Source organism: Arachis ipaensis, chromosome B4 (assembly GCF_059453495.1).
Source record: "Arachis ipaensis isolate K30076 ecotype BB chromosome B4, ASM5945349v1, whole genome shotgun sequence".
NCBI classification, from domain to species: Eukaryota; Viridiplantae; Streptophyta; class Magnoliopsida; order Fabales; family Fabaceae; genus Arachis; species Arachis ipaensis.
The window spans coordinates 95,379,894-95,397,185 of record NC_142439.1 but is presented as its reverse complement, the minus strand read 5'-3'; the positions used below and the strand labels follow the sequence as shown (position 1 = coordinate 95,397,185).

Here is a 17,292-nt window from a genome sequence, read left to right as displayed (position 1 = left end):
TAACATTATAATAGCAAGAGCAGCATTATCAAAATTAAGATTCAATGTGCGAAAATGGAAAAGGAAAAGAAATAGACAAAATCATCGATACTTGCAAAATAATAATAACTAGTGGTGATGAATAAATGCGAGCAAAGAAGATCGAAGTTCGGAACACGAGTGAAGAGGATCGAAGCTCGAACCGCAAGCAAAGAGGATCGAAGATTGAACGCGAACAAAGAAAATTAAAGTTCAAAACTGAAGAACAATGATGAATGAGCAGAGAAGAACACATGTCAATGTCTCCATTGCCATCATCGAAGAGAAGAAGATGAAGATGAAGATGATTTAGCAGAGAAGAACGCACATCAATGTCTGGAAAAGATGAAGATGATTTAGCAGAAAAAAATGCACGTCAATGTCTCTTCCATTGCCATTATTGAAGAGAGGAAGATGAATATGAAGATGATTTTGTGTTTGTAATTTCAAAAATTAAGATTGGAATTTTGTTTTAGTGAAAGATGAAGATGATGAATTGAATTGGTTTTTTTTTTTAGTTAAGGATGAAAAGAATAATTTTTGTTAAAATATTTAGAAAAAAAATTATGATTAAAAAAATTTAAATTATTTTAAGCAACATTTATAAGTTGATGTTTATTAAAAATTTAAAAGTAACTTTTATAAAATATAATATATAAATACAGTAAATATTGTCTATTTAATTTATTAAAACAATATTTTTATATATTTTTTAATTAATTAAAAAAATTATAATATATTGATTAAAAAAAGTTATAATAATCTTTTTTTTAATAAATATTAAGAGTTGTTTTTTATTATTTTAGACAATATTTAAAAATATTGCTTAGAATACATGTTGGTATAGATAAAATTTGTTGTAGTGCGAAAAGAAGTTATATATTGCAAACGTGATTCACATGTTAACGTTGATATATGCAAGAGAGAGAGATATATGTAGAGGGAATAGAAGTAAAACTATAGAAGGGTAGTTGTCATCTACTACTCATACGGAAAGTCGGATATGCTTAATTTTCCTCTACCTTTTTCTCGATATATATTATTATGCATGGCTGGACAGAAAACTTCAGTTTAGTTTCCTCATCAATGCTATCGCGACAATATTGTTTACTTTCAAAGAAAAAGGTTTCTCTTATATTTTCTTTTCGTTCTTTTTGGTCAGCAGCTTCGTCAATATGAATCTCCTCATTTTTCCACTACAATGGGGCTTTCTTCTTTTAACTTCTTCCTTATTATTGGCTTTATCCTCAACGGTGGAATACACTTTTAACGTAATTAGCATTTCTGACTCTCTCTCTTTTTGTATCCTCTATTTGTTGCTTTCACATTTTTATTTTATATATTTAACTGAATAATTACTAGAGTGACTTTAGATTTGATTTACATCCTCTATATTGTCTATAGGGTAAAATCAATAAATAAACATCTACCCTTTACATTAGAATATATAAGGATATCTAAGTAAATAGTTTTGTAATTAATTATTAATTAAAAAATAAAAAAAATTAAAGACTAATAGAATTTATTGTTGTCTAAAAACAAAAATTTTTTTAGTCTTATAATATTTTAATTAAAAAATTACTTAATTATTGTGGAAAAGGGTAAAGTGGCCGTAACGGATAAGATAAATGAAAAGGAATAGAAATATTTGAATTTCCATAAAAATGAGATTTCATATTTTGCAGATTGAAAATACAAGCATGCAACGGTTGTGCCATGAGGAATCCATAGTTGTAGTTAATGGAAGTCTCCCTGGACCAACCATTGATGTAAGAGAAGGTGACACTGTCATAGTTCATGTACTCAACCATTCGCCCTATAATATCACTATTCATTGGTAAATAACCCTCTCCTTGTATATAATTGATGGAAATATTTTAATTGTTGTTGTCAAAAGTTTGCTTGGAATTATCATATATGAGAAGCGAAGCCCGTGTTCAAAACAAAGGGGAATGTGAATTTTCAAGACTTTTTATGAAAAAAAGTTAAAATTTACACTGTTTATCACATAAGTATATGTACTGACACGTTATTAAAATAAAATAAAACTTCTTTATAGTCAAATAAACTTCTTTTAAATAGTAAAAATACAACATATTAAAAATATTCTAATTAAATATTTCATAGGTTGTGTTTGAGGTTTGTTTTAGAGATCCAAATACAAAGAAAATGAAATATGTAACACTCTATTACATAGAATTTTACGTTTAAGTCATAAATTAATGGTAGTGAGACATAATGACATCTAAAAATAAAAAAATATACATACATAATATTTGAAGAAATATAATATAACTAGATGTCTGTAGAAAAAAGATAATAAAACAATAATCGTATCATTCATGAAGTGTTAAAGATAAAAGCATTAGATACATAACAAGAAGAACATAAATATATACAGAAGATTTAGAATAGATAAAAAAGTAGTAATAGTCTCGACTTGCAAAAAAAAAAGGTCGGCTAAATAATATTACAGCTCAAAGTATACAAAATATATCCTACTTCTCTATAATAAAATTTTTAAGGGGGATATACAAATACATGTCAAAAGTGAAGAATAAATATCTAAGTAGAAAATAAAATCCAAAACATAAGTCTTCACTTTCGCCACAAGGATTCCTACACGCTTAGAGAAGTGCGTCACATTCTGTATCTAAAAATCAACAAATTTCACAACGGGTAAGAAACCAAAGGTTTCTAGTAGGGTAATAGTTCCTAATAGAAACTATGTAAAACTACATAAATTCACGAGGTAATCCTAGTCTCCAAACTCACAAAGTTTAAACTTAGAATTCTTTCTAATTCAAATAGGGTCAACCTTCTAAATCTCAACTATACATATACCTACAGTCTCATTCGTTTCAAGTAAATCATCATTATCTTTGCTCAGTTTTAAGGTCTCTCAATCATGCATTTAATTGTTCTAATCCATTCATGTCTTTTCAATCTTAAACAATTATCATTATCAAAATTCAATCTTAAAAGTATCAGTTTATTCTCAATATTTAGCCTCAATATCTTTAATTCCCAATCTTTACAATGATTAGTTCAGTATCCAGTAGTAGCAAATACAAGTAATAAATAATACAAGTCAAACACAATTAGAGAGCATGTATAGCAAGTATTTCAATTAGCAATTAGCAAATATATAATTAGGTAAGTCAAAATAATATGCACAATCAAATAATAGAAAATAAATGCACATGATGCATGCCCATCTTACTGGCTATGAGCTCACGTATCGGTTAAACTACCAAAATCTGACACATCCGGTAGCTAACCCAGATATTGTCTCTTGATTGAAGAAAATATCTGGACTTATCACAAGCCAATCTCAAAAGGAGAGTGTCTTCTCACTTGTCTTAGAAGAAGAAAGCTTTGTCACTTTGCAATCAGATAGAACGTGGGCAAACAACCCACCACATCCCCAAAAGAAGCTTTCTAAGCTTATCACAAGCTAGTCTCAGAGGAAAAGTGTCCTATTACCTGTCTCAAAAAAATAGTGTCCTGTTACTTTCTCATTTGGGGTATCATTCTGTCTCAGAGGAAGAATACCCAATCACCTTCCCCACGTCACTCTATAACTACGAATAAGAAGGATGAGACCTCCGTCTTTGTCGGGTACAAGTGTCAAACCAAATATGCAAGTAGGACGAAGCTCACGACCTTGCCATGTAAGCAGGACAAACCTCTGACCTTGCCAATCCAGCCATTCAAGCCACAATCAGTTGACATCAATGTCTTTAACCAATTTCCTAAGTTATTATATTTATTAACCATAATCATTTATCAATTTATCAAACTTAGATTCATTAATCTCAATTCTTGATGAAGTAATTAATTTTGTTTTCTCATGAGAAGGATAACACCGCCATCCTCACTGTGGGCAGAATAAGGGCACCATTCCCACTTAACTCAGAGCAAATGGGACAGAGCTACGATCCTTGCATCTTACCCAGACAAGTGTTTAAAATTTTAATCTGGAACAAGTGGGATAAACCCCAACTTTTGTATCTTATCCAAGTGTCTCAAATCCTAAACCTAGAGTAAGTGGGACAAACCACAATCCTTACATCTTATCCAAGTAATTAATCAATAATCACCACAACTTATTAGATTATTTATTAACCCTATTCATTCATTAACAATCAACCTCGTTATTCTGTGATCGGGATGAAACCACCGTTCTTACTATAGACAGGACGATTCTCCATTCCCGCAATAATTTTCTCCGGTTAACTATGTGTTTATTCGGAAATTAATCAATTCAAGTTATTGGATTTATCCACACTCTTTTTAGAGCTTAAACTCCTCATCAATACTAAAATAGACATTTAGTTCCTTTTTAATATTTGGATGGAGTCAAATCGTGAGGTGGTCGCGTCCCTCACAAATGTCCTGCATCATCTGCTGAAGTTGTCTAACTATCCAGTGGTCGTAGATCTTTTTGATCAAGATATCATGTTTTCTATCCCATATAAATTTCTCTTGTATAAAGTAATTCAATAACATTAGTTAGTCGAAATAAAATATAGTTAATTAAACAACATTGGGTGTTCTTACCGTCAACTTTCGAAACCATCGCTCTCTGGTCTCAACAGAGATCTTCGTGTAGCTTGGCCTTGGATTGTCATACACAGACTTAATCACATTAGAGATCTCCTGTGTACATGCATTATTGTTTGGTGCAAACTTATTAATAAAAAACTTAAGATTAGCAAACACATAAAAACAAATAAAACTTACCAAATTCAAATAGATTGTGGATAAAAGATATTAAAATAGTACTCACGCCTGTATGCCATCAAGCCAAATCTCCATCCGTATGATGGACGATGGTGGAGGGAAATCTGGCTAGACGCATTAGAGGAATCACTTATTGTGGTCTCTGTCGCTGGAGTTGGAGGGGATGGTAGTTAGGGTTCGGGATCATGATGAACTACTGGTCTAGTAGACCCGCCTGTGACGTCACAGGGGTCAACAGGGTAGTCGGGGTAGAGAGCGATGACCGAGAAGTCCTTGAAGTACTGATAGAAATTAAACCCTCCCTCTACCACGACCCCGAATAATCCTAAAAATAATTATACAATGAATTAGAATAATCCTATAAAAATAATGCACTTTCATTGACATAGTAAATGAGTACAGCCTAATACTTTAAATTTAACATATCTTAACAACTTAAATCCTCTAGCTAAAAATAAAAATTAAATCTAACTCGAGCATAATACTAATTATCAACTAAAACATAAATTAGACATAGAGGCAGATAATCGAGCATTTGGCATGCAAAAGGATCAAATAACAAGAAATAGCACAACCAAATATTCTTTCAATATCAATTCACACAAATTAGCATCAATGGTACAACAATCAATAGCACATTGCAGAAATTTAGCTAAAAAACAATCAATCCAGTCCAAACAAATTCAAATTCAAATTCGAAAAACATAACATCATGTTGAACTATATAAACTAATAGTAATTCTAATAAAAAAATTATAATTATTCTCTAAATCATCTAAACAGCAGAAAATAATGATAACCAATTCCACTTACTAGAAATTAACATATAACTAAATCCTAAATTAACTTAAACAGAAAAAAAGAGATCATTGAATCTGAGCTTTAAACAGAACAAGAAGAACTCAGGAAAAGGAGATATAGTGGCAACAACAGCCGCTGCTAGTGGAGCGTCATGGCGGTGCTGGAGGAAGCTCAAATGGCAAGACAAACAGAGAAGGAGAGAAGGTTTTGCGGCTGACGATGGGTTGTGAAGGGGAGAGAATGAAAGAAGGAGCTAGTTTTGGTGAGGGGAAGAGGAGGCGGCAAAAAGGGGCTACAGAGGCGCTGCCGATGGCGGCGGGGAAGAAGAGAGGGTAGAGAGAAAGGGGGATTCAAAACAAAGGGAGATAGGGTTCATGCTTTAAATTTTAGGGATAGTTACCGTCGAATTTAGTGGTGGATAAATTCAACGGTAACATTTTGCGAGTGACCAATACGCTACGTCACACTAAATTGAGTTACCGCTGGATTTACTGGTGGATAAATCCGATGGTTATTAATCCGTGCCAAATTTCCGTTTTTCTCTCCAATTATTACTAGCAACTTTACTTTCGGAATAGCGAATCCGACAATAAAAGTTTGACACAACAAAAATAGTTTTCATTTTCGTCAATAAATTAAATCTGACTGTAAATTTCTAATGGTAATACACAACACTAAATTTGCCGGTAAATCTGATGATAATCAATGCTTTTCTTGTAGTGTTAACACTCAAGTAAAAGATCTTCTCGATAGTTGAGCAGGAAGCCAAGTAGCCAACCATAATGGTCCAGCTTTTGTGTATTGATTTTAAAGAAGGTGTTGCATTATTACTACCACAATAGGAGGGAGAAGGAGTGGAGGTTGAACATGAGCTTCCATGGCGACGCCTAAGAGGAACTCTAGATTTGTGGAGGGAGAAGAGGAGGTTGGGATGCAACCGTACGTCGTCATCACTCTCTAAGATTCAAATTGTTTTGAGCTTCGACGAAGAAGAGAAAGAAGAAAAGACAAGACAACGAAGGATGTGTGTGTAGAAAATTTTCTTATACGGAGAACGAGGGATGAATCACTGAATCATTAATAGGAATGACAATTTTTTTAGGAAAAGTATAAGTAGACAATGAAAATATTAAACAATATTAACAATAGATATATTGGATGTTCATTTCATTAAGTGTACGGATGGTTATTCTGATATTAAGATTTAGGTGGATAATTTGGAGGTGTAGTGTGTTTTTATTTGATTGGTGATTGTTCATGTTATTCAAAAAAGTTATTAATTACCTAGCATAAGTAATATTTTTGAACAATGTGAATAATAAAGTTAAAAGAGTAAATTAATCCTACATTTAATTAATAGCATTAAATTAGAGTATAGTGTCTTTTAGTTAAAATAGACCAATTTCAAGACTCGTTGTTTATATTGTTCAAATAAATCATTGGTTATCTAGCAATAAAAATATTAAATAATGTGAACAATAGATATATCGGATGTTCATTTCACTAGATATGCGGATAGTTATTCTAATATTAAGATTTAGATAGATAATTTAGAAGTGTAATGTGTTTTAATTTAATTGATAGTTATTCATATTATTCAAGAAAATTATTGATTACCTAACAAAATCCTTTTTTTTTTATTATTAGTTCAAGTAAATTAATTTATTTAATTATATTATATAAACTCCTTGTCCTGTGGTGTTATGAACTCGTGGGATTATGATAGCTTGTCTTTTAAAAATGATAATCGCATACTAAAATTAATTACTAAAATTATTTATTAATATATATATATATATATAAAATTTAATTTAATTTTAATATGTATTTATATTATAATATATATTTTATATTAGTGACTAACTTTAGTTATTAATTTTAAAATTTTAGTATATATATAATATAGTGACTTTCTTTTTCTTGAGATTTTGTTCATAATTAATTGGAGATTATTATTTGTAAAATTAATTAATAATTAACCAGGGTTTTGATTTCTTTTTCTATTTTGTTAGTGTGAGAAGGGTCTGGCTGTGAGTAGGTAGAGATGGTGGTGATGTTGGAAAGAGAAAAAGTGATGATGATAAAGAAGAAAAATTGATAATTAGAATAAAAATAAAATTAAAAAAAAGTTGACTAATTGTTAATCATAAAAAAATTTAATAGTAAAAATAAAATTAAAATTTATTAAAAATATTAAAATAAAATTTAAAATAAATTAAATATTAAATATGTTTTAAAATTTTTCTAAAATATTGAGAATAAAAATTATATTTTATTTTTATTAAAATAAAAAATTTAAAAATTTTCTATCTATATAGTCTAGTTAGATATTTTTTGGTGACAGTCTAGTTAGATATTAGTTATAATAAAAATTCATATACAATTATTTTTATAAAATTAATAAAAATTATTAAATAATAATTTAATAAAAAAATATTAAATTATTTAACTGTTATTAACTATCAATTTTATATAAAAATAGATACGTACATATAGGTTTTTGTCATCAGCTAATAAATACAATAATCCTTTAATCAGAATTATTCTCAAATTGAGCCTCAATATATAGGTAACAAAGTATCGCTTGAATTTATATGTAGGCATGGAGTTTATCAGCTTTTTAATGGTTGGGCAGATGGCACTGAATATGTAACTCAGTGTGGAATTGTCCCAAGAAACAGTTATACCTATACGTTCAATGTAACCGGGCAAGAGGGAACTCTCTGGTGGCATGCTCATTCATTTGATCTACGTGGCACTGTTTATGGTGCTTTCATAATTCGTCCTCCACTGGGTTCATCATATCCATTTCCTCAACCATATCAAGAACTTCCAATATTATTAGGTATTATTCACATTTTATTTTCTCTGTTTCCTGCCCTCTTCCTTCTTCTTATGTTATTTTTCTTTACGAAAATATTTAGGAGTCAAAGTTTGAGAACCAAAAATAATTATAATTTTTTTTTCTTTTATTTATATGCATTAATAAATGTATAATATTAATTTTAATGAGTGTGTAATTATAAATATTAGACACATAAAATTATAAATATTAAATTAAATAAAATTAAATAATTTTATATTATTATCTTCCTAGACTTTAGCATTACTCTTCCTTTATTAGCATATAACTTTCACATGTACTAAATTATTGTCAATTTGCATTATTATTTTAAATAAAAAAATAGTAATTAATTTAAATATAAAAAATAAAAATTTAAATAAGTTTTTAATCCCTATAGAAACATGAGAATAATTCCAAAAGAGTGAGAGGAGTTATTTTGGTCGTGAGGTGTGTAGGTTGTATTTGTTAACAATATTATCACCCATAATAATAGTATAGGTATTCATTATTTATCTATTTATTAATTTATTATTTTATTTATTGAATATATATTATAATAATAATAAATTTGAATTTTTTTTTGGGTGAGATAAATTTGATATATTTTTCATTATGGTAAGCATTTTAATAATTTCTCCATAAACTAGCATTTCTGCAACTTGCATTGACGTCAATTTCAAATTGGATGAATATTGTTTCTAATAATCCGTCTCCAAATTTCAGCATTTTATGCAACGAATATATATAAACGGGGACTTTTTAGATAAAAGAAAATTGACTGGTATTAGTTCAAATACAAAGAAAAAATTGTTGGTTATCTAATATTTTTAATATAAATTAATTAAACTATAAGTGAAATATATATTTTGGATATTTTTTCCTTTAAATTGCAGGTGATTGGTATAATGGTAATATCGTAGACATCGAGATAGAAGCACTCGCTGAGGGTCATGGTTCTAATTATTCAAATGCTTACACCATAAATGGCTTTCCGGGTGATCTCTACAATTGTTCACAAAATCGTACGTTGCCTCCCTCTCATGCCTAATTTGTAATATATACATATAAAACTTTCATTTACGTATTACCTTATCAGAAATAAGTTGCAAAACCGTTTGAGCTCGTTATTGATTTTGATAAAAAAAATATTATTTGTATATTAAAATTAACCACTAAAATTAATTCTTATGTATTTATATAATAATATATGTGTAGTTTAATTTTTTTTTTTGTTGTATTTTAACATTACCAAATTTATGTAAGTTGTACACGTACACTTCTAAAGAGACCCTTGTTTAAAGGATATATGTAATTAAACTATTTAAATATTATTCTAACTATTTTATTTTTTTTAAAAGATGTATGGTTAATTATAGTATTCACTGTATTAGATATATAATTATTTATGTATTTTTTTTATAATTTAAAAATTTTTAAAAAAGAGATTTCATGATAAAATATTAGATCTTTTATAGCAAAAAAATTTAGAGATCAATCATTATAAATTACAGTGATCTCCCAAATAATATTCGATCAAAATAAATTATTTATAAGAAATTGCGACATTATAACAATTTTAAATGATAATTAGCTTAGAAAAAATGAATTAAATTAGATTATATTCTGATAATACCTAATTAAGCGAACTATTTGAGCACTCATAAAATTACATGAAGTAATCAGTATTTTTATACTATCCATTTTGTGAATTAAAATGTGATAAATGTCATACTAATAACTAAAATTATTTTTTAAAATATTTTAAAAATTTGTAAAACATATTATCAAATTTTATGAGTACTGATATTTAAATAATAAGTCACGGTGATATTTTGACCGAAAATAAAATCCTTGATTTAGAATACGTACATATCATATACCAAAAGAAAATAACTTAATTAAGTAGTTATTATTATTATTAGGATAAAGTATATTTTTTGTCTTTAAAGTTTGGCAAAAAATTTTAAAAATACCTTTTAAGTTTTGTTTTGTTTCAATTTTGTTATAGAAGTTTGCGATTTATACCATGGCAGCTAATTTTTCAAAAAAATTTATGACCAATTCAATAATAATTTTATAAAAACAACTTTTAACACAAGTATAGTAAATCAAGTATAATTTTCATGTATTTTTGTTGGATTGATCTTAAATTTTTTAAAAATTTAGCTATCGTAAATATATTCGATGGAAATCGAAACTTTTTAGAACAAAATAAAAACAAAATAAAATTTAAAAATATTTTTAAAATTTTTACTAAATTTCAAGGACAAAATTGTGGTTTACATTCATGATTTGCATAAATTTCTTTGAGACAAAATTGTGATTTGGTTCTACCATTTATGATGTTTAGTCTATATGGTTTACATATAGTAAAAGGGGATGTGCATGTAACAAAATTTAATTTAGGAGATTTTTGTAACTTAGATTTTTTTTTTTTTATTTTATGTAAAAAAAATCCTATGATATGACTTTGCACTTGAACTGTATAAAATAAACCATTGTCTGTTCAAAAATTATATATATGTTTAGTTTTACCATTAATTCAACACTTGTATTATTTAGTCTTGTTTGGTATAATAAGTAACTATGCATGCACACCATGATTATTATATTCCAGAGACATACAAGATCAACGTGACTCAAGGAAAGACTTACTTGCTCCGAATGATGAATGCTGCACTCGATAGCCATTTTTTCTTCAAATTAGCAAATCACAGCTTCACAGTGGTTGCCGTTGATGCTTCATACACAGTACCATATCACACGGATATCGTTGTCATTGCCCCTGGACAAACCGTTGATGCTCTTTTCACAGCAAACCAATCCAACGGTTCATACTACATGGCTGCCTCTCCTTACAATGTCGGTGTGCCAGCGTTTGACAAAACGACAACACGTGGCATTGTCGTTTACGGCAATGATGAAAATGAAACCACCACACCACCCGTGATGCCAGTTTTACCAGTCGTCAACGACACAGCAACGGCTTTTACGTTTTATAGTAACCTCACAAGCCTAGTGGGGGCCCCACATTGGGTCCCTGTGCCACTTAACGTGGATGAGCGAATGTTCATCACTGTTGGATTAGGCTTAGAACATTGCCCCGAGGGTGCATCGTGTTCAGGTCCCAATGGAGAAAAATATTCTGCAAGCATGAACAACGAGTCTTTTGTGCTTCCTAAAGGAAGAAGGTTCTCGATGTTAGAAGCTTTCTATTACAATATGAGTGGCGTGTTCACTACTGATTTTCCTGACCATCCAGTATGGTTTGACTTCACAAACGAAAGTCTAAGTGATGACGCGGCAATCATGTATGCTCCCAAATCAACCAAGTCGAAGAGACTTAAGTTCAATTCAACGGTGGAGATTGTATATCAAAATACAGCACTTCTTTATGAGATAAATCATCCCATGCACATTCATGGTTATAGTTTCTATGTTTTGGCCCAAGGCTTTGGAGATTTCAATCCTAGGCTTGATCAAGCAAAGTATAATTTGATTAATCCTCAAATACGCAACACAATTGCTGTGTCTGCTGGAGGATGGGCTGTCATCAGATTTCAAGCAAATAATCCAGGTACCTACTTTGTATTCTCCCTTTTTTTCGGTTCTTAAGATTTGCTTTTTAAGTTCAAAAAGTAAGTGTCGTGGTTGCATTAGTTTCATAAAATTATAATTAACTAATAAGGTTGGAATAGTATTACAGTAACTATGTAACACACTAATATGGCTAGCTATACATTCATTGTTTTCCCAATGTGTATATATTTTACAGGGGTATGGTTTGTACATTGCCATGTGGATGATCACTTGGAATGGGGACTAGACATGACTTTTGAGGTTGAAAATGGACCAACTCCTTCAACTTCACTCCCTCCACCACCCATTGATATGCCTGAATGCGATATCAGTGCCAACATGTACAAGTGCATTCTTGAAACCAACAACACGTCATGTTTTCTCTAAGAATTTGTTGTTAGTTATTTCGATTATCTTAATATTTTTTTTTAGCATTTTAAAGGATTTTCATACCATGCTATGATAATAAAAGGCAAAATTGCTATTTTGCTACTTTAGTTTGGTTCCTACCTTTTGCAAAGATAACGAACTTATGAATTTCGGAGACCCTAACTTGAGTAATGTTGATATTAGGTTGGGTTACTTGTAAAAATATTTCGATACCTAAGTCAGTATGTAGTGTTTGAGGTGATAAAGTGAATAATACGTTATCCGTTGAGTTTTTTCTTTTTTTTGTTCATTATTCTATTTTACCAATGTAACGTTACACTACAAAAAAAATACGTTTTAGCGATAAATTTTTAGTGGCAATAACATAATGGCCACTAATTCCTTAATTTAAGTTATGTTTTTGCGGTAATTATATATTTGCCATTATTACTATATGTTATAGTGGCCATTATTACTATTGCCAAAAAATTATTATCTTTTATTATTTGTAATTTTAATTTTTTTAAATTATTATAGTGGCCATTATCTTTATTGCCGCTATTCTTTATTATTACTTTTTCTTTATTATCCCTAAATCAAAATTGAAAAACGGAGAGAGAGAGAGAAAAAAATTGGAAAAGGAAGAGAAGTATTAACACCGGGTTAATTCGCGTACTTTCCTCCATCGGCGATCACCACCGCCATAACCGTTGCCATCGCCGACAGCTGCCTCCATCATCCTACTCCTTGGACCTCATTTCCATTCGATCTACCTCAGATCCGCATCACCGTCATCGTTTGTTCATCTCAGATTTACGTCGCCAAGGTCTTCCAGCCACCGTTGCTGCTCTTGTCACAACACCACACCTTAGCCGCTTGCACCGCCGCCATTCTTGCGTGTAGACGCACAAGATCGTCGCTGCCGGTAGGTCTTCTCCGTTTATTTTTTCGATATAGCTTTCAATATTTAGAAGCCTGTGATTCTATCTCTGTATTATTACTTTTGCTATGTTTGCTTGCTTGATCCTAATAAATCTAGAGGATCAAGCTAAAATCGAAATGTTTCAGATCTTAATTTTTTGTTTGCTCTGTCTTCTCTGTTCTTGCTTGCTTGATCTGCCATTCTTGCTTTCTTGTTCCGTTTATATTTAGATTTTAGATCCTAATTTTAAGTTTTTGAAATATTTTCTGTAGAGTTTCATTAAGATTATGTTTGCATTATTGCTCAGAATATAAAACTATTTCTAATTCTGTGGTTTTTCTAATTCTATGATTTTTAGAATATCATCCCTATACTTGGATGCAAGTTCAGAAAATGGATAACAATTATGAGCTGGTTAAAAATTAGATTGACTGATTCTGAACTAATTTAGAGCTTATTCAAAACTAGAAAACTAGTCCATAATCAATATTGAAACTACATGTTTTTCTTTCACTTAAAAGTTGAGTTATCCATAACCAATATCGAAAAATACAAAGATAAACATGAGGATGATTGGAGATATCTTGCTGTTACTGCTTTTCTTGTTAAATGTGTGGGTTACAGGTAGAAGAAACACCAATTTGTTACTTGATTCTATTTCAGTTGAACTCTGAACATAATTTCATGGAAAAAAAACTCAAACTTACTTCCATGTTGTATACTTTTCAGGATATCTATTTGTTTTGTTGTTGTTGCCTGTTCAGATGCTACACTTATGTTACGGGCTTTAGTTTTGCCCTTCCGCCTATGGTATATACTGTTGCTCCTACCTAACTCTTATCATAATGTTGTTCCATGCTTTTTAATCATTTGTTATGTTTTAACATGGCTCCCTTTCCATTGGCAAGTTTGATGTTGCTTTGTTAGTTCCTTTACTAGCCCCAGTTTTGTCATTGCAACATACCATTTCCCCATATCTAGGCCTTTTAAAGGTGAGAATTTTCTTGATGTGAGGATGGAAAATGTTCTGTACCACCTGTTTCATTCTTTTTATTGTGAATCTGAAAGTTTGTTTATTACAATACTCTTTATTAGTTTGTCTTTTATAAATATTTAGGCAGTTGTTTTGTAATTAGGTATTATTTTGTGGCATGTTTAGTGTGTGACAATGCCAAACTAGAATTAACAAGATTATGGCATTCCTATCTCACATTTCACTCTGCTCACTAGAATAATTTTAGATGTCCTTGTACATCTTTTTGTCAAATATCTAATTTCCTGGTTTAATTTTGTTTGTATTGTGTCTTTACTTGCTTCTGTAGAAAATACTCAATTTGGTTTGATATCTCAATTTGAATTTGAATGCTGCAGTTATAACCCTCTTGAAAGGAGAAAGGTTTGTAAGGGAGGAAGAGAAGGTGGCAAGAAATCAGCCCAATCACAAGACTTCACCAAGGCTTCTTTAGCACCGAAATCTCACTCTTCTCATCCTACTCGAAGAAATGAAGTGTCGTCTACAAATGCTGCTGAAAGTCAAGCTGCAAAGAGGTCCTCTTCTTCTGGTGGCCCTTCTTATGATGTAAAGGTGTGTGTCTTTTTTTTTTTTTACAATCTAAAATTTATGAAAGCAATAGTAAAGTGCATTTATCTTTACTAATTCAAAATCAATGTCGATAACTGAGCTGAAGCTATCCATCAATAGCCTTGAGAAGGAGCACAATTTCTACTTTACGAAATTGAGGGATATTGAGATACTCTGCCAAACACCAGAGATAGAACGCTTATCGGTATTGCAATTAGTATGATTCTCTGGTCTGTTAGTGCATTAGTCTCTTGATTAATAGGTTTGATGGAAGTAACCTGATTCATGGTTCAATTGTTTTTTCTTTTATTAATTATTCAATGCAGGTAAATGTAATTCCTAGTGGGAAGTTCAAATGAAGGTAAGTACAATGCTTTAATGTATTCATTCATTTATCACTCCAACATAGGTGATATGTTATTTAATACTGCTATGTATAATGTATTCATTCTAATAACTTGTGACTTGGAAGACATGTCTTAGAATTTGAAATCTCACAAGCATTCCAAGGAAAAACCTGATAAGATAATTAAGCCACGAAACTTCCTTTTAGGTATAAATTGAATAAATTATTTCACTTTTTTTTCTAAATATTTTTGTATAGTAGACCTTCACATCATCACTCAGCCTCTCTTTTCATTTGTTTTGTGCACACCACCAAATATAGGAGAATGTGTACAATTGATATTCATGAATAAAAGAAAAATTTAAACACAAATGGAGTTAGTATATAAAAATTAAAACTATAAATGCTTGCTGCACAAATGCTGGTTGCAGGGTGCACATGACCCCACACTAAACTGAGATAGCATTATATGAGAATCTCTATAAAAAATGAGATCAACTAATTGTATTTCGATGATAAAACTATGTATGTGTTTTCATTTCAATTTAAATCGAGCTGTGTTGGTTGCCGATAACATATGTGAAGTATGATTAGCCATTGATTAGAGATTAAAAAGAAAAATAAGTTGGATTGAATTTCAGCTTGTAAAGCAAAGGAAATACGTCAAGCTAATAGAATTATTATTCCATCAGTTAATCTTGTGAAACAAACTTTGTAAGCAACATTTCTATGTACTTTTTCATTTAGGGGCGTTGCAAAAATTGCTCCTTCTCTTATTGCTGGAAACTCCATTGTGCTCAAGCCTCCAACTCAAGTAATCAATCATATCCTCCATTCACATAGTTCATGCCATTGAAAGAAAGTGCAACACTTAATTCTTTTTTCAGGGAGCTGTTTCTGCTCTTCACATGGTTCATTGCTTTCACTTGGCTGGTTTTTCCAAAGGCCTAAGCAACTGTGTTACCGGCAAAGGCTCAGAGATCGGTGACTTCCTTAGATTGCATCCAGGTGTGAACTGCATAAGGTGAGTGAGAGTTTAATTTGTTCCCTTGTAAATTCTGATATGAATCATGCTGCCATTAAAAAAAATTGACTTTTACTTTCTTGGTGTGTGTGTGTGAGAATAGCTTCACTGGTGGAGACACGGCATTGCAATTTCAAAAAAGGCAGTGATGATTTCCCTGCAAACGGAGTTGGGAGGAAAAGATGCATGCATTGTACTTGAGGATGCTGATCTTGATCTTGGTTCCTTAAACTCAAGGATATAGCGGTACGAGCATATAGAACTTTTTTTTCAAGTATAGAATTTTGTGTTCATGTATATATACACTTATTTAGCTGCATTCATTAAGAATGATATGTAAAATGTTTGTAACCATTATGTATTTTCTAATGAAGTTGTAAAATGTTTCTTACATAGCAACATTTATCTCTAATCATAGACTTAGTGGCTTACTTGAAAAGAACAGTAATATAACACAATTTTTTATATATAATCCCTTATTTTGATCTTATTAATTTCCTTTATAATAGGATTATGATCATTATACTTTTTCATGTAGGCAGCCATGATGAATTAAGATATGAACCCATACACTCAACTTGCACAAGTGGAAGGAGATAATAGCTGAGTCTCTGAGATATTAGTGAATTTATTAATGAATGTATATAGTTACACAAGTTTATAGGTTTGTAGCATTTTTTGTTATTTAGATTTGTAACATGATTTATTACTTTTCAAGAAAAATTTATGTATCAATATTTTTGAGTTTAATAAAATATCTCATTTTGTAGTAATTAATTTTAGTATATTTATATTATGTATAATAATAATTGTTGGCAAAAATAATTGAGATTCTAAAAAAAAAAATAGTTCGTTGCTTCTAAGAAAATAATTATAATATAACTAAAAAAAGTCTTAAGATTTTAGCGGCAATAGTAATGGCAACTAAAAGTGAATAATATTATAATTTTAGAATTATTTATAGTGGCAATATAAATTGCCGGTAAAATGGGTTTTGGTAGCAATAGTAATAGCCACTAAAAGTGAATAACATTACAATTTTAGAATTACTTTTGGTGGC

The 17,292-nt window shown here is 30.3% G+C and overlaps 2 protein-coding genes across 18 annotated transcripts; both read left to right on the top strand.

Annotated features, from left to right (window-relative positions):
- Positions 1-1,104: 1,104 nt before the first annotated feature.
- LOC107637847 (laccase-7-like) lies at positions 1,105-12,535 on the top strand. The gene is made up of 6 exons (XM_016341129.3): positions 1,105-1,289; positions 1,704-1,855; positions 8,166-8,410; positions 9,304-9,432; positions 11,028-11,987; positions 12,186-12,535. The coding sequence occupies exons 1-6, from the start codon at positions 1,194-1,196 to the stop codon at positions 12,374-12,376; spliced, it is 1,773 nt and encodes a 590-aa protein (XP_016196615.1). The 5' UTR covers positions 1,105-1,193; the 3' UTR covers positions 12,377-12,535.
- Positions 12,536-12,923: 388 nt separating this feature from the next.
- LOC107639440 (microtubule-associated protein RP/EB family member 1B) lies at positions 12,924-17,005 on the top strand. 17 transcript variants are annotated; one of them, XR_015880914.1, is made up of 10 exons: positions 12,932-13,283; positions 14,010-14,090; positions 14,189-14,272; positions 14,652-14,865; positions 14,983-15,067; positions 15,189-15,223; positions 15,956-16,022; positions 16,096-16,232; positions 16,336-16,478; positions 16,771-17,005. XR_015880914.1 is itself a non-coding variant. In XM_088484137.1 (9 exons), the coding sequence occupies exons 2-5, from the start codon at positions 14,056-14,058 to the stop codon at positions 15,219-15,221; spliced, it is 393 nt and encodes a 130-aa protein (XP_088340263.1). In that variant the 5' UTR covers positions 12,924-13,283; positions 14,010-14,055; the 3' UTR covers positions 15,222-15,223; positions 15,956-16,022; positions 16,096-16,232; positions 16,336-16,478; positions 16,775-17,005. The 17 variants fall into 17 exon arrangements, 5 of the variants coding, with proteins under 5 accessions (XP_088340263.1, XP_088340262.1, XP_088340266.1 ...); XR_015880912.1 differs by having other exon boundaries at positions 14,969-15,067; XM_088484137.1 differs by lacking the exon at positions 14,189-14,272 and having other exon boundaries at positions 12,924-13,283; positions 14,969-15,079; positions 16,775-17,005.
- Positions 17,006-17,292: the final 287 nt, after the last annotated feature.

Excerpts from the sequence above, each read along its gene's own strand:
- LOC107637847 (XM_016341129.3), top strand. The coding sequence starts at position 1,194 with ATGAATCTCCTCATTTTTCCACTACAATGGGGCTTTCTTCTTTTAACT. Across the intron at positions 8,411-9,303 it reads AGAACTTCCAATATTATTAG|GTGATTGGTATAATGGTAAT; the intron begins GTATTATTCACA and ends TTTAAATTGCAG. Across the intron at positions 11,988-12,185 it reads ATTTCAAGCAAATAATCCAG|GGGTATGGTTTGTACATTGC; the intron begins GTACCTACTTTG and ends TATATTTTACAG.
- LOC107639440 (XM_088484137.1), top strand. The coding sequence starts at position 14,056 with ATGTTACGGGCTTTAGTTTTGCCCTTCCGCCTATG. Across the intron at positions 14,866-14,968 it reads GCCCTTCTTATGATGTAAAG|CTATCCATCAATAGCCTTGA; the intron begins GTGTGTGTCTTT and ends ACTGAGCTGAAG. Across the intron at positions 15,080-15,188 it reads GCTTATCGGTATTGCAATTA|GTAAATGTAATTCCTAGTGG; the intron begins GTATGATTCTCT and ends TATTCAATGCAG.